General features: G+C 43.0%; 1 protein-coding gene across 1 annotated transcript in view; it reads left to right on the top strand.

Moving 5' to 3' along the window:
• The window catches only part of RAD54L2 (RAD54 like 2), a 2,252,401-nt gene that overhangs the window by 334,710 nt on the left and 1,893,799 nt on the right, over positions 1–23,892 (top strand). The window contains exon 8 of the mRNA XM_044077481.1: positions 10,818–11,000. Coding sequence (XP_043933416.1) covers positions 10,818–11,000 — 183 coding nt within the window. The remainder of the gene's footprint in view (positions 1–10,817; positions 11,001–23,892) is intronic.

Here is a 23,892-nt window from a genome sequence, read left to right as displayed (position 1 = left end):
ACGACCTGACGACATGGAAGAGGAGACACCAACCGATGCAGGACCCAAGACTTTGGAATTGAGGCCGATTGAGGGCAACCTGTCAGCAGATTACCTAAATATAATTACTGCTAACAGTAAATACACTGGAACATCTACATTTATGGTAAGTGTACACAACTGTACTTTTTGAGAAATCCTTCCCATAACTCGACTCGTGAAGAAGGAGGATTTATGTAGATGGAAGTTGTTTTTCCTACTGTTCAAGATTTTGATATGAAGGATTCTTCCTCTGTCTTTAGAGATAATATTTTTAATGGTTTCCATGAAATTTGATAGATGTTTTCACTTTGTGTAGGAAATTCATCGTCACCTGAAAAATAGATAATGAACTCCCAGGTGATTGAGAATTCATCGGTCTACTATTTTACTGTAATGTTCAAAATGTTTTTAAATTGAATAGTGCTCTGCTATGCAGGCCCTTGCCCATAAAATAAATAAATAAAAATGAAAAGGTGAGGCATAAAAGACCCCGACAGACTCGCAGTGTTCCAGTCATATGCTTGCAAGTGGATCATGTCAGTACTGCCCTTGATTTTTGTAAGAATTTTGGACAGTAATACTTTACAAGAATGAAAGAATAAGCTTGTTTTGAAGTGACTTGTGCGCACAAAAAGTGAAAGGATATAAAAGAAATAAAAGGGAAGACTAGAAGAGGGAAGACCAAAAAATACAGGCAAACCTATTTTGAATCAGGGTTTCTTGGAGGGATTTTTATTTCAACTATCTCAAGAGACAGCTCAAGTTTCTCCCGCCCTGGCTTCTAAAATTGAGGTTTTTGTTGTTGCTAGCCCAACCTAAGGGGAATACTAGTTAGCTTTTTTTTAGTGGGAACTCTTTCAGTTCCTAGAGTAAGACCTTTATCAGCTGTGCCACTGAGGTTAAGTAGGTTGATAAGGAGTCCCTCAATTCAAATGGATTGTGACCAGCTGATGAGAACCTTGATTAAATAGCGTGTTGAGCTTGGGGTCCATACTTCTTTCTCTCTGTCTGTCTGTCTCTGGTGGCAGAAAAGGATCTGTTCCATCCACTTCATAAGCTTTTTCAGGAACAAGAATGTTAGAGCCAGATGTAATCCCTGTCTATCCATGTTGGCACAAATGGTGTCTTCCATCAGCATCAACTCTTTTAAGTACCTTTGCCATCACTGTTAAGGACGTCTAGGCAGGAATACATTGACACCAGTGGCTCGACAGTGAGAATGACATCGAGCCCTATAGTGCCATTTTTGGTGTAGATGTCATTGGCATTTGAGCCTTCTGTGTTGAAACCATCCTCAGTGCTGGTCATAGCTTCAGTGCTGAGCAGTGTTTGCACCATGGCTTTGACGTAGGCCTGGGGGAGGTTGCATTTGACATGAGAATGGTGGGTTCAGTGTTGACAGCCATCACGTCTGCTACTGAGTTTTTGGGAAATGTTTTAAGTTTAACTATTAGGTCGATGTTCTGCAGTGAAGCACCATATTTGTGTCTTCGATATTAATATTTCTGTCCCTGTAAGAGACTACAATGTACCTCTGTAGATCCTGGTTGTCTGGGAGGGGTCCTCTTCTGATTACGCAATGAGTCCACTCTGAAAGAAGAGGTTTTATGACTCTTCACCAGCGTCCTCCACCCCAGATATGGATCTTGATGAAGGGGTGTTCCCCCCACAACCCATTCCAAGAGGTCTTAAATTTAGGGATATCTTGGTATTAGATGATCTTGACCTATTAATCCCCCACCTCCACCCTAAAGAAGAGATCCTACATGGATGCCTTTTTGTCTACCTCATTTATGTTTTGAGTGGTTGTTTCCCAGATCACATGATCAGTCTGCTTGTGGAAAGAAGTTGGCAAGGGCCCAAAGTAGCTGATCCTTTTCCTAGGAAACAGAGACAGATCTGCTTACAGTAAGGCTTCTCTTGTCCACATCATGATGGTGGTAACAACCAGGAGTAAGTTCTCTGAGGACAGTTCAACAGTTGATCATCTAGATAAGGCTTTGGTTAATGGATTGCAAGGGGAAGTGTACCTTTACACTGTATACTTTTGTAATTTGAGAATTATGCTACCTTATGCACATAACCCACTTTCAGTTTCCTGTAAGACAAAATCCTCGATACACTGGAAGATTTACCTCACAGTGGTCTTTGTAGCAAAATATTTCCAGGTGGTAACTGTGCAAAGTAGCACCTCATTCTCCTTAACGCTAATATACAGATGACAACATAGATTACCATGAGAAGGTGGGCCTGGCTTAGATTATGTGGTTTCAGAGTAAACTTCAAAATGTTTTTTACCATTGCCCCTTTTGACTTTTCCTCACTTTTATGAGCTTAAAGTAAGGGAGAAGCTGCATAACAGTGAACTGGGGACTAAGACTGCCTTTTGGCTGTTTGAATGAAGTTCTGTGTTCCACAGTAGTCTTTGGCTTGGGATCAGAAAGATGCAGAGTAGTTTGAGTTCTCTGACCCTCAGTGCTTACCCCATGGATAACTGTGGAAAAGAAAGTTCTGTGGCCACAGGAATTTCTTTAACAAATGTCTGTGAACTGCAAAATCAGGGGTTCCATTGTCTTTCCTCTGGGAATCTGGAACTGCACCCTTGATTCCTTACCAGACTGTTCACCTCTGGAGGCAGTCAGGAGTCTATCTGTCCATCTAACAGCATGATTGGCCAGTAATGCAGGACATTTAGATTGTGAATAGCATTTTCACAGGCTGTTCAATTCCATTCTCAGATGGCTTAGTGGTTAAGGTCTTCGCCTCCCATGCACAAGGTACAAGGTTAGATTCTGACCTCCTACCAATGCCTTTTTGGAATTTGCATGTTCTCCCTGTGTCTCCAATGGGTTTCTCCCATGTCCGAAAAACGTGTAGTGTTTCTATGTCAAACTCACCAATGAATGGAGCTCTGGGTAGCAGCACAGACTCTACATGGTGCCCTATAGGGGGAAGAGTTGTACAGACTAACCACTTTAGGCATCTGCTGGGGTACTCAGTATCCTCAAGATAGGAGATCACAGACTTTGCGCTGTGGCAGCACTCAGTGGTGTAAAATATGGCTCTAGGTGATTCAGTCATGTTGACTAATGTCGCCAAAAGTGGGCATGGGTAGTTACTGGTGATAAGTGGGTTGAGGACCTGGTCTATTCTGACCCACTCCAAGGACCCCTGCTACCGGTGGGAGGGGTATATGTGCCTCTGTTGGCCATTGTGTGCCTGCCATAAAGCCCAGCAGCCCTGGGTCAATAAACTACTGGCTGGCCCGCTGTCTAGTTGCCCACCCTGGGTTACCTGACATAGCTCTGAGGAAAATCTAGACGTAAAACCAACTAACCTGGCTAACATGAACTAAGAATTGCTACACGTAATGTAGGTTCACTGACTAGATGCATCTTGGAAGTGGATGACATGATGATACGGAGGAGGCTGGACATCCTATGTATCCAGGAAATGAGATAGAAGGGCATTGCAGCAAAGCCACTTGGCTTGGGGTCCAGGGTCTTCTACTCAGGTGGAGGGCAGGCTAGAAATGGTGTAGGAATTGTGGTGAGAGAGGCTTCAGAAGGTAGTAAGGAATATCATCAGAATTATTGACATACTCAAGGCAGTCGGACTCCAATGTAATGATAGGGCAGTATTCATAATCTCAGCCTTTGCCCCCACAGCAGTGTTGTGATAGTGAGGAAAAGAGTGCCTTCAGACAGCAGTTGCAGGAACTGCTAGATCAAGCAGGATAACATGAATTGGTGTTGATAATGTGAGACTTGAATGCATATATTGGGACAGACAGAACAGGATATGAGCACTGCCTGGGTCCACATGGGTGGGAAAACAGGAATAAGGAAGGAGAAGCCATTCTAGACTTCTTTCTGGCAAAGAGCATGATAGTAGCCAACACATGGTTCAGAAAGAGAGACGGTCATAAGTTCACATGCAAGAGTAGTCAACGTGCAACTCCAGTAGACTTCCTCCTAGTAAGGAAAAGGTACTGGGGCAGAATCCATGATTGCAAAGTTATCCCCAGTGAAAGAGTTGCCCACAGCATAAACCACTAGTTGCCACAATCAGCTGCAAGCACTGGTTAGAGAAGGCTCTAAGGTCAACAGAGACCAGGATGAAGACCTGGAAGTTGACTGGAGAGAAAGTACAACAGTTCAAGGAATTACTCAGGGGTCTAGCACCTCAAGAAGAGGTGGAAATAGGTGGATTTGAAGAATGGCAGCGCCTAAAAACAGCATGTATTAGGACTACAGAAAAGATATGTGGCTGACCCAGGTGTGGAAATAAGGTACATAAGGTAAAGCTGGTGGTGGAATGCAGAAGTCCTGGAAGTTTGGTGGTAGAATGCAGAAGTCCAGGAAGTCATCAAAAGAAAAAAGGAATGCAAGAAGAAGTGGGAGACAGAAAAGACTGACCAAGCTAGGAAGGACTATTGGTTGACTAACAAAAAAGCTAAGAAAGAAGTTGCAGTAGCAAAGAATAGAGCATCAGAGGTACTATACCAACTTCTGGAAATTGACTCAGTAAGGGGCACAAAGAAACTATATCAGGTTGCAAGGTAAAGACGGAAAGATAAGGAAGATAGACACCCAGCAACAACCTGCTCACCAGCCCAGAGGACATCAAAGGCAGATGGAAGGAGTATTTCCAGCAGCTTCTGAATGAAGAAACCCCTGCAGAAGCTGTACTGCCCCAGAAACAACCTACAATGAGAAAAGAAGAGGAGCCGACCCTAGAAGAAGTAAGAACAGCACTAAGGAAGATGAAGTCAGGGAAAGCAGCAGGTTCAGATGAGGTCACAGTAGATATGCTAAAGATGCTGGGTGAGATAGAGGAGAAATGGCTCCTGAGGGTACTAATAGTGTGGAGAGAGAGGCATATCCCAGATGACTGGAGAATAAGCATACTCATGCCAGTGTACAAGAACAAAGGGGACATCCGCAACTTTGGGCAGTACAGAGACCTCAAACTCCTATCACATTTCATGAAAGCTCTGGATAAGGGTGATTGATAAACAGGTACTCAGAGTAGTAGAATGTAATATGGGAGATGAGCAGTTTGGATTCAGATCAGGATGCAGCATAACTGACTCGATGTTTGCAGAGACAGATACTTGAGAAGACGCTAGAGATGAGGAGAGAGTCCAACTGGGCATTCCTAGATTTGGAGAAGGCATATGACAAGGTCCCAAGAAAGATGATCTGGGCAGTACTGTGGTGGTTTGAAGTCCCAGAAACATTGGTAGAATTAGTGCAGGGCATGTACAAGGGCCCAATGACTCGAGTACGGATGGTGTTCGGCCTCACAGAGGGGTTCCCAGTGGGTGTGGCTGGACATTAGGATTCAGCTCTGAGCCCACTTCTTTTCATACTGGTGATGGACTACATTAGCAAACAGGTTGGAGGGGACGGGTTGACAAAGCTGCTGTATGCAGATGATGTGGCAGTACAGGCAGACTCTGAGCTAAAACTTCAGCAAAGGATAGGAGAATGGAATGCAAATCTGAAGGCACATTGGATGAAACTAAGCACAGATAAGACAGTGGTAATGGCAGCAAATTGGGGAAATCAGAAGAAGCTGAGAATAGAGAAAGTGGAACAGGTAAACAGCTTCAAGTATATGGGAGGTGTAGTTGAGGAGGAGGGTAGTCTGAATGAAGAGGACAAAGCTAGAATCATAGGGGCTGCATCCAACTGGCATAGAGTATCAGGTGTAGTCTGTGACAGAAGAATGCCAAAGAAGCTAAAAAGTAAGGTGTAGAAGACAGTGGTGTGACCAGTACTACTGTGTGGTACAGAAACCTTGGCATTAAAGGCAGAACAGTTGAAGAAGCTAGAGGTGGTGGAAATGGAAGTGCCTGAGAAAGGTGATAGGATGCACACTGTGGGGACAGATGAAGAAATTGGGACATAAGAGCAGAAGCCAAAGTAGCACCAATTGCAGAAAAGATCAAAGAGAACAGACTACGGTGGTTTGGGCACATGTGTAGAAAAGCAGAAGACAATTTGGTGAGAAAGATTTGTTACAGACAGTAAGAGAAGGTAAGAGGAAGCGAGGACGTCCAGCAAAGAGGTGGATGGATTGTGTGAAAGAAGATCTGCAACAGTCAGGCAAGAGTGTTGAAGAAGGCAGGAGTGTGGCACTGAATCGAGAGAATTGGCAACAGTAAACACAGTACCTCAACCTCATGTAGAAAAAATGTGGGAAAGGGGGCCGATGATGATTCATTTCCATTCTCAATTGTACCATGGTCTACCTCTTCTGATTTACCAAATGCAGTACCCCAAAAGAAGGAGACTGCCATATTTAAGGTTTTAGCTAAAAGAGACATCTGAAGAGGTCCCACCAGACAAGAGAGGGTCTGGAATTTGCTCTTGATTCTTACTATTCACTAGAAACACAAAAGACCTTGGGCCAATACTCAGCCTCAGCAAACTAAATCACTGTTTAAGGAAAACCACAATCTGATGTTATATTTTCCATCTGCCTTATCCTGTGGTTGTCAGTTCCTATTGGATCTGAAACCGTCAGTTTAGAATTTTCAGCTCTGAAGTTCTACCTCCTCTCCCATAATGCACTGTCCTCCCTGAGACTCCTGAGATCTTGTTTGCTGCTTCCAGCCATCAGATGCTGTCCGCGTAGCTTAGTAGATAAGTGAATTTTGACAGAGCTTTCTTCTGCTAATGTTTCCGCTCCTATGTACTTGACTTAGTACCATTAGTGCATTTAAGGTTGTTTTTTTCTAACTTTGTATTGTTTGTTCACTTTGTATTTGTGTGTGTTTGGGTCTTTTTACTGTTATTTTACATGTTTTCTTTCTGTAGTTTAAAATATGTATATTTCTTCCCTTTCCCTTTTTATAGTCTTTATAGTTAGACTGTAATTTCATGGGCTTAGCATTTAACTGCTGTTTTTTTTTTTTTTTGCTGCTCAGTATTGAGATCATTATGCTTCTGTGACTCTTGGTGCAGTCTGTGTACCTCGTGTCTAGCTTCGGGTTTCAAAAAAATGTCTCCCAATAGTCGTACAATAAATGTCTATTTTCCTGGAGATGTCCCACCTGGACACAGAGTGCCAAACTTGTGCTACCTTTGAGACCAGAGCCATCGCTCATTGGGCTAAATTGGTCCACAAAGGGATGCTTTCACCATCTTCAGTTTGTCGGATTCCTTTGTCACCCCACCCCCCCGCCAAGAAATATGTCAAGAAGAGGAAAGAAAAGGATAAAGATTAAAAATTGAAAGCATAGAGCAAAATTTTATAAAGAAAATACTAAACTTAAGTAGATAGAGACCTGTTAACACTCCTCTTCCTCTCTTGAGGGACATATGGACAGATGGATATGAAGACTGCAGGACCTTCAGCACCCAGCCATGACCTTCTTCCGGTAGCCCCTTGGCAATCATTTTGTGCTGTTTCAGCTCCAGGTTCGGAGTCATCCTGTTTCTTTTTTGAGTATCCTGGCACCTTTCTTATCTCCAGCTCCTTCCTCATATCAGTTTCACTCCCAGTTTATTCCAGTAACTCCTGACTAGAGTTTTCCTCTGAGTCATTTCCGCACTAGTTCCAGGCATCTCCATTTCGAGTTTGGGAGACTTTGCCATGCCCTGCCCTGCCAAGGCAGTTTCTACAGTGTTATCTAGGTCTGCTAGGTCTACCAGAAGTGTTAGAGATTCTGACTTGGATCAACTTATGCATACCTTCTTGATGGCCTAGATGGAACTTGAGATCCTTCCTTCACCCTCTGTTCAGAAGGTGGGGATTCCCCCCTTCAACTCCAACACGTATTCCTCTCCTGGCCCTTCCTTTGGTGCCAGTCAATGGTTCCTATTCTGCCCTGTCTGGCCCCTTTTTTTTTGGTGTTGACCTCATGGCTGCCTCAGGCTCTGGCTTCTTCCCTGATAAGTTGACTCTAGTCTCCTCTGTGTCAAGTGCATCCCAGAGCTGTGAGATTAGAGTCAACTTCCTGTGGTAGTGTTAGACTCTGAGGCTTTCAGACCACTCCCTTCCCCTGGGCACCTCTGATTTTAGATAGCTTGGCTGTGGTCTCGATGTAGGGTGCAGTGGTGTTAGTGACACAGGTACAGGACCCACTTTTAGATCTGTGGATTGCAAGGGGATCCCTTAACAGTCATTCACCCTCCGCATCGGCATTCAGTGTTATGGAAAGAATCCTATATTTCTGTTGGACTAGGGCTTCTGTTACTACATTGGATTCATCCAAATCCTCATCCGTTTAGAACATCAGGCTGCCATGAGTTATCGTATGGACATCACACACCATTAGGCCTTGAGTAGCCCCAGTCTAGGGACTCTCTGTTCCTGCCAGCTTCACAGGGGTCATGTGAAGAATAAGTACAAGAGGAAGCACCTGGACCTCCCAGGAAAAGCTCATTGCTTGAGGATTCTGAAGTCGATGAAGGGGAAGGGTTTCCCATATCTCTGCTGTAATTGATGAGACAACAAGGGAGGTAGACGCCATGAGCCCCTTCTCTAGAGGAGGAGTTTTTTTCCCCTCAAGGCCTTTGGGACATGCTCCTCTACTTACAGGATAGTACCTCCTCTGGACACCCGATCAGTCATTGATCTAGTGTCATAGAAGGCCTGGAGGGAACCCAAAATGGTGGAGCCCGTCCCCTGGAAGCCAGACAAGGCGTTGGTTTCTCCCAAGAATTGGTCATTTTGGAGCAAAGATCCCTTGATAGACTGTTGTGGTCGCTGTGACCCCCAAAAAGAAAATTCCAGAGAAGAGTGGTGGGGTCCACCATTAAAGAGTCATAGTTGATGGACCACTTTGAGAAGCACATGCATCCTTCAACCTCATAGACCCTCCATGCTTTGAACTGCTTGGCTCACCTGACGACTCCAAAGGGATCTGATTACTGAGATGTCAAAGTTAATGGTATTAAAACAATCTTTCTAAGCTCACAAGTCTTCACACTCAGATGTCTATAATGCCTTACGTATAGTACATTTGGATGAGGCTCATTTCCAGTGCAATAGATGATATGGCGAATGTGGCAGGAACTGATATTACCATGCACCTCTATGTATGGAGACACCTTTGTAATGTTGTGGACTGGTTTAAGGTGTCCTTAAGACTTTCTTTGAAGGAGCCACCTTGGTTGGGTCTAAGGTTAGAAACACATTGACAAGGAGTAAGCAAGAAGAGAAGAGGTTATCTGCCTCGGGTGTTCATTTTTCTACCCTACAGAGGGCCTTTTCCAAAAACTAGAGAGGAAAATTATGAAAAACCCAGCAGTCCTCCCAGGATACTCTAGGTAAAGGTGGCCCCTCAGTGTATAGGGGGGGATGTTCAGTGTTCACTGCCCTAGGGGCAGGGGTGGTCTGCAGAATCAAAGCTTTTGAGGTCCCTTCTTGGGCAAGCATTTTCAGTGCTCCTGAACAGTTGCCTGACGGACGCATTCTGGAGACAGTCAGGAGGCCATTACACTTGGGTGTTGAGAGTCATTACCAGAGGCTGCTCCATTCCTTTTCAGTTTGTCCCAAATGGGAAACGGATTCCTTTCCAACATTCCATCCTAGCAGCAAAGGGAGAAGCAGCAGAAATCCAAAAGCAGCTCTGAGCACCCGAGACGTCCTTCCAGACCAAAATGGGTCTACTCAAGATTCTTTAGTGACAAAGAAGAATAAGGACCGAAACTGAAGCAGTATGTCATATAGACCAAATGCCAGATGGGAATTATGCAGTCTATTCTCCCTTTCCTGAGGAAGGATGACTAGATATGTTTGGTGGACCTCAAGGACTCCTACTGGCAGGTATAGGTAGAAAGACATTTCAGGATGTTCCTGTGCTTCCGTCTGGGAGCCCTTCTCTTTTTATTTTGAATGCTGCCTTTTGATCTTAATGTATTTCTTTAGTTTATTCTGTGAAAGGCATTCCTTTACCTGGCAAACCAAAAGTCCACTCAACCAGGGCTGTTGGCAGCTACTTGTTCAAACGCTCGTACCATTGTAACCCATTACAAGTGGATATTCAGTTCCGATCCAGTTTATATTTTGATTCTACCGTTTTGTGGCACTTTCTGTCCTTTTGTTACCTTTTTCAACTTGTCTGGTCCCATAGGTTGAGGCAGACTGAAAAGACAACATCGGATATGAAAGTTATGTACTTAACTTATCACTAGGTCCATGTTATCTTCTGTCTAGCTCAACTATCCATTCCGTTTTTATTTTCCTTCCAAATTGTCACCCTGCTTAAATGGCTCCTGGTGTACCATGCAGACAGGCCCAAAACCTGTTAGTTGCAAACCTTAATTTAGTCTCTCTTTTTTATGTGGTTGGAGTTCTTCTCAGTGATTTCTAGAGTGTAGTATGGCAAATTCAGTCTGAGGATATTCATGGATGGAAGGATATTATGGGAAAGGGGGTGGACCTTCAGCTCTGGAAAGTCTAATGTTTTGGATCTGATTAGTCTAAGCTGGCGACTTCAGATCCCGTAACCACAGGTTGAGATGGTCTTCTTTCATAGTTGTTTGCTGCCTAGACAGTGTTTGCACTTCATTCATATTCCTTTTGGTTTCCTTGTAGTTTTCTAGCATTTTTTTCAGTTCAGTATTTAATTAGGAAACAAAACCATAACTATTTGTTAGTAGCTTTTCAGTGTTTAAATATTTACACTTGTGTATGTAGTACATACATCAAACAATGCATTGAGTTGTTTTCACATCATCTCTGATAACTAGATGTAGTTATTTTAATTTTATATGTATACCTTTTCTAATGCTTGCTTAATGTAGAACATAGCTGAACTATTTGCTTTCTTTTAATAGATTGGTGGAATACGTTTTCTTTATGACAATTTGGTGGAATCTCTGGAACGATTCAAAACCAGCAGTGGCTTTGGTTGTATTTTGGCACACAGCATGGGACTTGGCAAAACCCTCCAGGTGATCTCTTTTGTTGATGTTCTTCTTCGACACACTGAAGCCCGGACTGTCCTTGCCATTGTGCCAGTGAGTTTATTTTTACAAAAAAAAATATTTTTAATGGAAAAATTGTAAAAAGAAAGTTTCCATTCATGTAATCCATTTTTGTATTGTTTTGAAGTAAATTAAACCAAATAAGAATCCCATCTGTTTCCAATCCCACATTTTCTAAATTGATTGCCAGATGTGAGAAAAGGATTTTAAAAAGCCAGCATAGAAATAGAAATGCATAATGCATTATGCATAGAGTACACTTAGCTGGCTATGGGAGAATTTGAGAGAGTCAAATATAAGGGTTTGTGTAGCAAGCCTTATGCAACTTACAAAACACTTACCTACATTATAATAGTGATGCTTTGTTTTTATTTTTAAGGTCATGATTTTCCGTTAACACAGAATGGGCATAAAAAGTTACAGTTGTCTCTGTTTTCATCCCTCCAGGATTGTGACAGATTTAATTCATCAAATGCATCATGGGAAAGAAGGGCTGACCATCTTTTCAACAGAGTTCCCTGCTTGACTGCTCTTTTTGAACCTTCTTTGAGTTACTAGAGAAACACTAGTGTTTGGTTAAAAGAGCCCTCTTTAATGTCTGGAACACTTGGACAACCATTCTATTTCTGCCCTTCATGTCCGTTTAAAATCTTGACTCCCATGTTTAGGGCATGGGGCTGTTTGGTTCCAGCACCCCTCCATTGTTTTTAACTACTTAGGCATTTTTATTTTATTGCATTTGTTCAAATGATAGGCCCACTGGACACAAACATCGCTTTTTGGGTGTGTCTGTGGAACATGGTATTGTCAAGTGATATGCTTATAGTCTCAGTAGGTAAATGGAGGTGGAATGAATCCAAACTTATACCCTGGGTTAATGTGTTGGAATCTTCCCGTGTGTTGTGACTTAAAAAAGCACAGACATGAATGTAGTTCAGTCACAAGATCATAACTCAAAAATAGGTGCTTTTTTTAAACAACAAAACAGCACTTTCCAGAAGATCAGTGTGCAAACATTTATTTAAAACAACAAAATGGATAAAACACGGAAGCACTTAATGTTTTAGAACTTCATCAGATGAAAGCTCTTGCATATTTTATCCATTTTGTTTTAAGTAAATGGTTCCACAGTGATTTTTTTGACACTTCTTTTTTTTATATAAAATGAATAAACACACCACAATCTGTAGAAGACTTTGGAGCGTGAATTAAAAAAATAACTATTAAGCACTTTCATCCTTGGTAAAATAAGACTTCTTCAGAACAACTTGTGGTTGTGCTGTGTGCTGGTCAAAAACCATGTTGGGTAGGTGAAAGATTATTATGGGTGAGGCTGTTCAGTAATTGTATGTGTATGCATTTTCCCAGAAGTTTGGAGAGAAGATAGAGATGGATCTATTATTTTGTTAGTTCATTGGATTTTCCACCTTTGTGTAATGGGGTAATGATTGATTTTTTCCAGATATTAGGGACTTGGGAAGCTTTAATGGATCGATTTGATAAGGATGCTAACAGGGTAAGCAATTGCATCTGCAGCAGGTTTTAAATATTCTAGGAGGAAGATGGTCTTAGTATGAGAAGACACTTGTGTATTAATGTAATATTAATGTAGTAGGTACTAGTTGTAACAAAAAAGGATGAGATTGAGTACTAGTTAGAGAAATACTATCTTGAGGGAGGGAGAAGGTGCTGGTGTTTTGAGAAATGTTTAAGAGGGTTGGAATTTGATTGTCAGTGGAGTTAGAATAAGTGTTAGTCTTTTGCTAACTTAAGTGTGCTATTGATAAAGTGGGTATTGAACATATCTGCTGTTTGGGTGGGTGTTTTATCTGTGGAGGGTGATGGATTTTGTTTTGAGCCTGGGGTGAGGAATTTTGAGGTGGTTTTCCAGAAATGTTTTGGGTTAATTTTGTGGTTGGTCATTTGTAGAGAGAAGTAGTTTTTCTCGTCTGCGATTACTACTTTTTTGCTTTGTTATGTAGTTGCTTATATTTTAGTGAATTTGTGTTCTTTTTATCTTTATACCATTGTTTCCAGGCTCAATCTCTGGTTTGTAGCATTTGTTTTATGGTTTTAGTTAGCCAGGGTGAATGGTTTGTTTTCTTCTTTTTATATGTAGAGGGGCTATGCTGTTGAGGGTGCCCAGAAATAGTTTCTTGAATTGGTTGACTGCACTATCTAGTGGTAGGATTTTTAGCAGGGATCAGTTGGTAGTTTATTAAATAGTCGTTGGTTAAAGTTTGTTAGGTTTCTGGATGATTTGTAGGTATTGGGTTTGGGTATTTGAAGGGTGGTCCTATAGGTATAGGTGGGAAGGCAGTCACTTAAGATATTAGGGAGGGTACTAGAACTGGAGTATTTGTGGGAATTAGAGAACAGGATCCAGTCTAATGTAGCTCCTAGGTTATTGCTGTTTTATATTCTAATGGGACTGGTGATGAGTTATGTGAAGCCATAAAGGTTTAATGGTATTTGATGGGGAGTTTGTAAATAAATGTTGCCAGCTGATGTTGACATCGCCCACGATAATTGTTTCATTGGAAATGTTTTCAGATATCTAAGAGAGAACGTCTTGTAGGATAGGAATGTTTTGGCCAGGAGGTATGTACACTACTGCTATATGTAATTGTTTGGTATTTATTTATTTATTTATAAATATGCATTCAGAATTTCGGCATTAATAAATGTTGGACCTGGTTTGGAGAGAGACGTAGCGTTGTGTAGGTATTGGTATAAATTAATGCTACTCTGCCTGCTTTTTTATGGGTTCTGTTGTATCTTAGTATGTTGAATCCTAGATGTACTGTTTGAGTGTCTTGGTTGTGTGGTTTTAACCATGTTTCAGTAGCTGTTAATATGCCTGAGGAGTGTTGTGTTAGCCAGGAATGAATTTCTCTTATTTTGTTACATGTGCTACGTATGTTTAGTGTTACTAGGAGCAGATGTTTAGATGGGGTTAAGGAGGCGCAAGTGTATTGGGGGGGAGTCCTGGGTTGGGGTGGATGTCTTCAGATTGTGATAGTTTGCAGTTGTGGGGGAGGAATTGTTTGAGGTGTGTATGGATTGTTTAGAATGAGTAGATTTTATGTAAAAATCATATTTGTATTTAGTAGTGGATGATAGGATTTTAAGTTTTGAGATGTATATAGTGTGAAGTTCAGGTAGGCTAGCAGATATATTAGAAAAACTGTTTTTTTTTTCCAAGGGTGAAGGCAAAGTGGATGTTTTTACAGATAAAGTTATTGTACATCTGAGAGAAGTGGTTTGTGTCAGTAAGGTGAGAGAAAGGGTTATGAGTAAAGTGAAGCAAGTGAAATATATCGCTGGTGGCAATTTGTAATGTGAGAGATGCACAGGAGTTTAATGAGAAAGGTAGAGGAGGAGCAGAGAAGAGAAGGGAAATAGGTGGAGTCATACAGGATAAATGGAGGATACGGTTGTTGTATCAGGTAGGTTTGTTAGTGGTAGGGTGTTATCTAGTGCAATAAGGTATTGGATTTTATTGGTTAATGAGTTTGAGGGGAGGAGTTATGTTAGCAATAAATGTAATGAAAGTCTGGGTAGGTGGGAATGGGGGTAAGGGAGTAGAGTGAGCCTGAGTGTAGCGAGAGCAACCTGAGTAGGCTAGGGTAGGGTTGCCACCTTTTAACAAGGCCAAAGTGGGATGTGGGGGTGTGGTCAATATGATAGGGGGTGTGGTCAATATGACACTGGCCACACCCCACCATGACATCACCAGAGGTGTTAAAGGAGATGCACTAGGGTAGGGTTGCCACCTTTTAACAAGGCCAAAGTGGGGCATGGGGGTGTGGTCAGTATGATAGGGGGTGTGGTCAATATTACACTGGCCACACCCCCACCATGACATCACCAGAGGTGTTAAAGGAGATGCAGTATTACAGTTATGGATACAACATTGGGACATTACAGCATACTGAAAACTCAAACCATTTAAATGAAGTGAGCTATTACTGCAAAAACACACATTACCCAGTTGTAACAGTAAATAAACTTTAAAGGAATAAAATACACACTACTCATTAAACAGACTCTTGTTTATTTAAAAAGTTTAAAAAATTCATAAACCAACCATGACTATTCAGAAAGAAAACTTAAAAAAATATACATACTACATACAAGCCAAGCATAAAATTAAGACTTTTTATTATCAATTACAGCTAAAGCAAAGAAAAAACACAAAAGTACATACTGTACCCAAGTACTACATACTGCATACTAGCAAATTAACGCTAAACAAAGAACACAAAATTACAAACTGCACCCTAATACTTTATACTGCACACTAGTACACTAAATCACTTGTATTTTGAATTTGATTTTATGGCTTGAAGAAGGGCCCGATTTGAAATAATATTTGAGTAAAAGTCACAACATTCATCCGGTAATTTACAGTCATCGGTTCGGCTTTTAACAAGTCCACACTACATTGGTTTCGCACATCTGTCCATTTACCTTTCACCAAAGAAAAAACTCTTTCTGCAAATGTGTTTGAGGTCAGTATAGATAAAACCCAAGCAATTACCGGATATAATATAGTCAGTTCAGGCCCTTCTTTGAAAAGCTTCAGCCATTTCTCTCCTGGGGCCAAGCTTGTGTTACATAACTGTTCCAGAAAGGACCTAATTGCCAAGTAGTCCCTAAAAAGATAATCATTTACATCCTGCAGACTCAGGCAATGGTCACATTAAGTAAGTCACTGAAAGCAAAGGGCTCATTTAGAGATGATTTAGATAGTGTAAACAAGTAGTTGCTTTCAGTATAATCAAACCACTGTTCCAGGTATTTCACTGCTGTCTCCAAGAACACAATGAAGTCTCTTTTCAGTTTGTCAGCAGAAGTGCTATCTAATATGCTCATAAGTGCCCTAAGTTTCCCTCCAAAGAAAGCACCTTCAGCTCTTGCCTGCAGTTTTTGCTTCAGAGAGACCATTACACAAAAAGTTTCCATGGCAGTAAGTGCTGATTTTGTATGTTCATTAAAATCAACAAGAACAGCACAGAGAAAGTGCAAATAGTACTGTGGCAGCATAGGCAATTCATTCTCACCATGTTCATTAGCTGAAAAGTGCTGCCATATCTGCTGGGGGGGGGTCTCCTCTTCTCCCTGGGAGAGGAAATAGGACTGGAGCACTGGGAGATTTTTCACTACTCTTTCAATGGCTGGGAGTAGTGACAGCCACCTTGTTGGCACATGTCTTAGCAGACTCTCAAATTCCATGCCACAAAACTCAAAGAAGTCTTTCAAGTCTCTGGTCCTTGTGGCAGAACCCGAGAAGTGGCTGAAAAGTTTCATTACAAATACTTCCACGTCTTACGGTAGTTGTGCTGCAGCTTTTTTGGCTGCATTGTTAATGATGTGGGCAACACAGTTAGCATTCTGGAGTGATGGGCACTTTTTTAATCTGGTATACACACCAGATTTCTTCCCATAGTTCACACTGGCATTATCAGCCCCATAAGCTAAAATGCTGTTCCAGGGCAAGGAGTGCCTTTCCATAATGTTGGAAATTTGCTGTGAAATACCCTGTGCAGATTCATCGGGGTCTTCATAGAAGTCCAAAAGGCCATTCACCACCCCTTCTTCTTTAGAAAAATACCTCATAACAAGTGAAAATAATTTTATGTTCCCCTTGTTGGAAGCATCTGATGAAATTGCAAATTAAGTGCCTGGTTTTTGAAGGTCATGCAGGAGGCATTCCATTGAGTGCGGTCCCAAAACATTTTCGGCTTCAGCCTTGGTTCTTCCACAAGATAGTTTCTTTGCAGTGTCCGAGTCACTGTACAACTGGCTGGCCAACTTTACTGCACAGTCCAAGCTGTTAAAGGAAATATTGTGCTTAACAGCATGGAACACCTCAGAGGCTTCTGCTGCAATGATCCTAAATTCTGGTCCGTCACGGTTTGCGTTCCTTGCCCACTTTGTCATCAGGTGAGTGGATTTAGCTTGAAGAATAGCACTCTTATGTTGTTCAGTTGCCTCATGTCGTGCGACATCGTTTTTTCCACAGTGGGTCGCTAGAAATTCTCTCTTGCAGTACCTGCAGAACGCTTTGACATCACTGCATCTCTCGATCCAGTCGAATTCTGTTTTCCAAACATCCTGCCATTTGCACATTCTCTTGCTGCTGGTTGACTGTGATGAAGCTGCTGCTCTCTTCATGCTTGAATCTGTACTTACCTGATATGCAACATATTTACCAAAACTGTGTTAGTATGGTGCAGTAACATACTGCTCTACAGCACAAATGAACTGGCTCAAAAAACATTGGCACATGAAAGAACTGTCTCGAAAAACAGTAGCATGCAAAAGAACTGGCTCGAAAAACAGTGGCACGCAAAAGAACTGGCTCGAAAAACGGTGGCACGCAAAAGAACTGGCTCGAAAAACGGTGGCACGCAAAAGAACTGGCTCGAAAAACGGTGGCACGCAAAGAACTGGCTCGAAAAACATTGGCACGCAAAAGAACTGGCTTGAAAAACATTGGCACTTGAAAGAACTGGCTTGAAAAACATTGGCATGCGAAAAAAATGGCTTAACAGTGGCATTCAAAATGGCTTGAAAAACAGTGGCCCTTGAAAAAACTGGCTTGAAAAACATTGGCATGCGAAAGAACTGAGGAATGGAGCAGAAAAGAGTTATTGCAAACAGTTTGAAAAAGGTCAAATAGTAAATGAGGTAATGTAGGGGCATTTTGGCCATTGAAAACTAACATTAACAGAACTTGTAGAAAATGAAATGCATTATTTTTACCACCAAACATACCTACCACACCCCACCTTTCAAGAAAAAAAAGTTAACCACATTCACTGAACCAAAAAAACACTAAAATGAATGAGAATTCACAGTGGATACCACAGACCTGATTTAGCTTTTGACCACAGCAGTTAAAAGAAATGTATGGCACTAATTTACACAGCGTAATGATCTATTAATGAACATGCCCAACAGCAGCAATGGTCGTAATCAGATTATAATGGAAACAGTACATTGTAAGTTTATTGAAGACATCACTAAAACACAAAATACAAACTTTGCTACTTATAACACTACCCTGTAACAACGCAATGGTTTAGCACAATCTCAAATACACTGCATTAACTTCTGAGCATGCATCCGCAAAAAAAAAATAAACAGGAAAAAAGTCTGTAAACATTTTAACTTTTAAAAATAATTTTTGCAAGAGAAGTAAAATAAACTACAATATACAGCAGACTCCATGGGCTCCTTTTACCTCAAAACATAGCAATTAAGAGTAATTTACCCAGCACAGCGATGCAATAAACAGTCCCAAGTAAAAGCAGCACACCCATATTCACATTACAAGCAAAGCAGGACATTTTAACCTTATCAAAAATGCATAAAAAATCAAATGCACACATTTACAAGTATAAATGAAAACAATCTTGAAACAGCTTCAGCTAGTTGGCAACATGTACCTACTAGAATAATAAATACACTACATTAACTGTTAACATTCCCCCTCAAAAGGTAGTCTTGTACCACATACACATTGACTTGCAAGAACTAACAGGAAAAATTACCCAAACAGTAAATCCTAACTTCTTGAAAACAGCATTAAATTGCACACATTTCCACACAAAAAAGTGCAAACTGTGCTCGAGCATTTTCTATCTGCAAACAGAAAATACCCAGAAAAAGCTACGAAAATAGAAATACATCACACTAAATTTATATTTCACTGCCCCCCACCAGAAATAAACAACTTCTATACACACAGTTCAACCTTTTAAAAGTAATGCTTCCAAATTATATTCCCCAAGAACAATATACATAAAGGTTTTATACCTTTAAAAACTACTACTAAAAAATCTCAAAATAACCACTGCACAGATTTAAATACTGCGTACTGCACCCCCATCTACCTCTAAACATTAAAAAATTAAACCACAATATATTCCCATTTTAAACTACTACTCAAAAATCTCAAAATAACCACTGCATAGATTTAAATACTGCATACTACATCCCCTTCTACCTCTAAACATTAAAAACTTAAATAAAGCACAATATTCCCATTTTAAATAACTAAAGCCACAAAATACTATGTTATGTCCTTACCACTGTCACAGTTTTTGCTGGGCTAGCTTGCTTCCTTCCTGCTGGAATAGCTAGTTGGATGACTGGCTCTGTCTGCTCAAGTGCTCCCTTGCAGGCTGGCTGGCTTCTTTGCTGGCTGGCTGTCATCTTTGCTGGCTGGCTGTCATCTTTGCTGGCTGGCTGTCATCTTTGATGGCTGACTGTCTTCTTTGCTAGCTGGCTGTCTTCTTTGCTGGCTGGCTGGCTTCTTTGCTGGCTGGCTTCTTTGCTGGCTGAATTTTCAGATCTTTTATCCTTCGCAGCTGTACAGCACTAAAACAAACTGCTGTTCAGCTGAGACCTTTAATGGGCTCTTCTAAGTAAATCCCCACCCCCTCCAATCCCTGCAGCCAATTACTGTTTAAATTACACCACCCGGACTTGGCAGGGAATCCCTGTAACTGCAGGTCCAGGTTGGTGACGTAGCCGCATTGCCGTGGAAAAGACGGAAGTATTTTCGGCTTTTCCACGGCAACGGCAATTCGCGAGCGCAAAAAGGGGAAAACAGGACTTTTAAAGTCTGTTGGTGAAAGCGGGATGAGAAAGCTCAACTCGTGAGTGTCCCGCTGACAACGGGATGGGTGGCAACCATAGGCTAGGGGCAAGAGACAATCGCGACAGACTGGAGGGAAAAGAAAAACAGTCACAGATGCAGAGAAAAAGAAGCAAAAGGTAACCTTGTGATAGGCTAGTTAGTGGAGGTAAGTAAGAAAGGACAAATAGGAATTGGTAGAGCAGGGTCAGAGTGGGAAAGGAGTACATGTGAAACAGTATATGTAGATTAGAAAGAGGGGGTAGAACAACAGCTAAGAGGGGTCAGAAGTTATGTGGAGAAGTGAAGAGTGCAGCAAGAGGTTAGGTTGCAGTTCAGTGATAGGATTGTAGCCAGATACACACAGGTAATTACAGCAAAAATTGTTTCAGATAGCAACATATATTTATAACTGGGTAGTGTTTTTTAGGAGTTTTTAGCATTGATGAGAAGGCAAGTTTAGCTTCGGACTGAGCAAAGCAGTAATCTGCACTGGTGGTGTTGCTGATGAAAGCCTTTTCTTGTAATGTTATCCACAAAATTCTGAAGTAATTCACTTAACTAGCTGTAGCATACCACCAGGACCTGTAAGCCAAAGAAAGTTGTTAAGAGAGGCATATCCCTATCTTTTAAGGCTAGGATTAACTAATACTTTTGTGGTGCAGCGGTAGCGTTGTTGCCTCACAGCAAGAGGTTTTCCCGTTCGATTCTCGGCTGGAGTGTGGGGAGTGCCTTCTGTGTGGAGTCTGCATGTCCTCCCCGCAGTCGAGTGGCGTTTTGAAAGACGTGCGTGAATGGGCGGGCGTCGAGCTGGCAACTCAGCACCGTAAAAATCTATTGCCAATCATTAGTGGACCGGAGTTCCGCTGTGGCGACCCCAAACTGGGAAAAGCCGAAAGACAAGCATTAACTAATACTTTTAGTGTTTGGGGTGGGAGCCCAACATGTCAGATTTGCCAAAAGTTAAGGTCAAAGACAATTTATGTGAAATGTAAAGGCATGCAAGGCTACCTAAGCAAAAAGATGCTTGCAGCTTATTTTCCAAAATCCCGTCATATCTTCCGACATCAGCCAGGTGGACATCTCTCCAGCAAAAGGGAGAAGTGGAAGGAGAAGATTAAGGAGATCAGAGTGTCTTCAGAACCTGCAAAGGTCCCCAGCTTCAAAGACATTTTTCCATGGATGTGCTCAACCATCCTCTGGACCGAATGTCTGAATGAATAAGGCCTCTACTGCAGCCTCTTTCGAGGCTGTCACACTGTTGAAATTTGCATGTTTCTCCAGATCAAAAACAGCCTTTGGAATTAATGAGATGAGTTGTCCAGCCTGAAATACCATTTGCTTGTCAGGCAGTGGTACCTGAGAAACATTTAGGGCCACACCTCCAGACCCTGGAGACAGTGATTGCGACATTACCTTGCATCACAGCAGGGGATGCCAGAGATATAGAACAATGAGTGTGTTCCCTTTCAACAAACCATGCCAAATCAAGTCTTCTTCACCAGTGCCTCAGATCAGACCAGGAAAGGCTCTTACCCTAGGCTTAAATGATTAAGGCCCATGGAATGCAGTGGAAATAAAACTGCATATAAACCTAAAGGAAATGCTAGCAGCCCAGTATACTCTGTAAACTTTCAAAGCAGTCTGGAAATCAGGCACTTTATTGTCGTGCTGACTGATAATTGTTTAATGTGAAACATAAACAAATGGACGAGGGGTCCCACTATTATCAGCTGTGTAGGCTAGCCATGCAAACCCAGGAACTGGCATTAAATTGCAACTTGCTCCTATCTGCAAGATGCATACCATCCAGGAGAATTATTCTGCAGACCAGCTAGCAAAAACACTTTGGACTCTGATGTGGATGCTCATGAGAAAGTTTGTTCTAGCTCCAGTGAACAGGTAAGTTGTCAAAGATACAGACCTTTTTGCTTTTCCGAGCAGCAAACAGTTGAACAAAGTTATTTTTCTATATACCTCTCAGGAAAGTTTGGAGAGTAGGTGCCGTCTCCCTGAGCTGGAGGGACATGTGACTGCATGAAGTTCCTCCTGTTCCCCTACTCCCAAGGGTAGTTCAGAAGGTTTGGGAAGGAGAATGCGAAAATGATTTTTATTGTACCATTCATGCTGAGGTAACACTGGATCTGAAGTAGGATGTTCATTTGTCAGCAACCTGTGGGTTACGGATCCGATATCGGATCCGAGCCGGCAACTTGTTTCAAGCTAATGGATCCGAGCTCCTAGCTCCTCCCTTCGCCCATAATCCCCTGCTAACCCTCCATGACCTCAGATCTAGTTTGCCACACTTGTGGATGGCTGGATCCTTGTTGAGCTCGTCAGATAAGTGAAGAAAAGTTACTTTTTCTAAGTACTTCTTGTCAGGAATTTCTTTTTTAGTTAAAATTAATCCTTTTAAAGTGTGTCAGTGTTAGGTTCCTTATTTTTTGATTTTAATTAGTTACCCTCCCTTCGCTGATCGCTAGTGTGTGAGTGTGTGTTGCGTGTCTTTTGGGGCCTGTGTGTGTGTGTGTAGTTGCTTTTCTTTTTCTTTAAAAAAAAAAAAAGGAATGGCTGAGGCCCCAAAAGCCATATTTTCCAAATGTACCGAGTGTGGCCATAAGCTCTCCCCGGCTGATGGCCACACTTTCGTCGTGCCTTGGGGTTGAACACCTCACCTCTGGCTGTACCATCTGTGCAGCATTCAACCCCAGGGCACTGAAAGAGCGGAGGTCGAAGCTGGTCCTGGCGGGACTTTTACCCCCGGATTCAGCTTCGGCCTCCGCTACCTCTGCTGCTCCCGTGGCTCCACCACAGCCTGTGGGCGCTGCCACTCCTGCCCCCCTGCCTCCGTCCGGGACTCAAACTCCCGCTAAAGTGTCGGAGGACAGGGAGGCCAGGAGGGAGAAACGGAGGGAGAAGCACCACAAGCGGCGGGCCAAGACCTCTGTTTCGGCCCCGCCAGCTAAGCGGGCTTCTTCCTCCACTGCTTCTAGGTCTCCTCCTCCTCGGCTCTGATCCCCTTGTTTCTCCCCGGGGCCCAAGGAGGAGGAGACCTGATCCGTCGAGGTCATCGAGGTGGCATTCCAGGCCTGCCTCGGTGGCCTCCTCGAGATCTACCTTCAGTTTATCCGATGCAGACTTGGACCGGATGATGCGAAGATTCATCCAGGCCCAGCTGCAGATGGGAGTGCTCTTGCCTCCCTCCCCCTCAGGGGGGGAGCTCGACACCTTTTTTCCACCCAATTGCTCCTTCTCCGACCTGCTACCCGGGTTCGGAGCGTTCGGAGCTGAGCAGCCTTGGAGCCGGGGGTGGGTCGGCGCTGACAGTACTTGGTGCTTCGGATCCGACCCTGCCCTCGAGCCTGTCTGATCCGACCTCTCGGAGCCGTGGTCCGAGCTTCGGATCTGGGCGATTCAGTGTGCCTTCGGCTCCGTCCAGGCCGGAGCACACTGGTCCCTCTGATCTGACGGTCTCTGCGCCGGCTCCGATCCCTTAATCGGATCCGAGTGGGAGCCGACTTTCGGATCCATTGGAGAGTGGCTCTCCCTCGGCCTTCGATGTTGTGGACAGGGCTCTGTTGAGAGCATCCGGACCCCCGGTCCTTGCCTCGACTCCTCCCTGCACTCCCTCTCTGCTGGGCCAGGCTTCCATCACCCGGCCAAAGGGACAGCCTGCTTCGATGTCACAGATAGTTCCATTGGAACAAGATGTTGCTGGCGAGGCCTCCTCGGACAGTCTCCCCGAGGAAGCTCCCCGCAAGCATAAGTGCAAAAGGAGGCACGTGGATTCCCCCGAGTCCTTAACCGAGGACACTGACTTGGAGGAAGGGGAAGGCTCCCCAAGATCGACCCCTGAGGATGTCTCCTTTGGAGACATCATGGAGATGCTGAGAATCAGAGGTGGGTGGTCTGCCCCCAAGTCTTCCTCTGATCAGTCCGTGTTTCTGGAGGCATTCGAGGCAGGCCCGTCTACCTCTTGGGTGTCCCCTCCAGCCGACCCCCTGGTGGACCTCATTACCACCAGGGCGTGGAAGGATCCGGACACCGTGGAGCCAATACCGAAGCGCCCGGATAGGATTCTTAGCCCCCCCTCAGACCGATCACATTGGAGTAAGGGGCCCCCCGTAGATGCCATGTTGACGGCGGCAGCCACAAAGAGGGAATTGGCTCAGGAGAGTCCCTCAGTCCATCCACCGAGCAAAGAGTCCCGTTTGATGGCTCGCTTAGGGAAGCGAGTCTTTAGTTCAGCGACCTTCTCAGTAAGGTCTCTGAACT

Source organism: Protopterus annectens, chromosome 7.part0 (assembly GCF_019279795.1).
Source record: "Protopterus annectens isolate FY-2018-M chromosome 7.part0, PAN1.0, whole genome shotgun sequence".
Lineage (NCBI taxonomy): Eukaryota > Metazoa > Chordata > Ceratodontiformes > Protopteridae > Protopterus > Protopterus annectens.
Note: the sequence above shows the minus strand (reverse complement) of the source record. Positions and strands in the feature narration are given on the sequence as shown.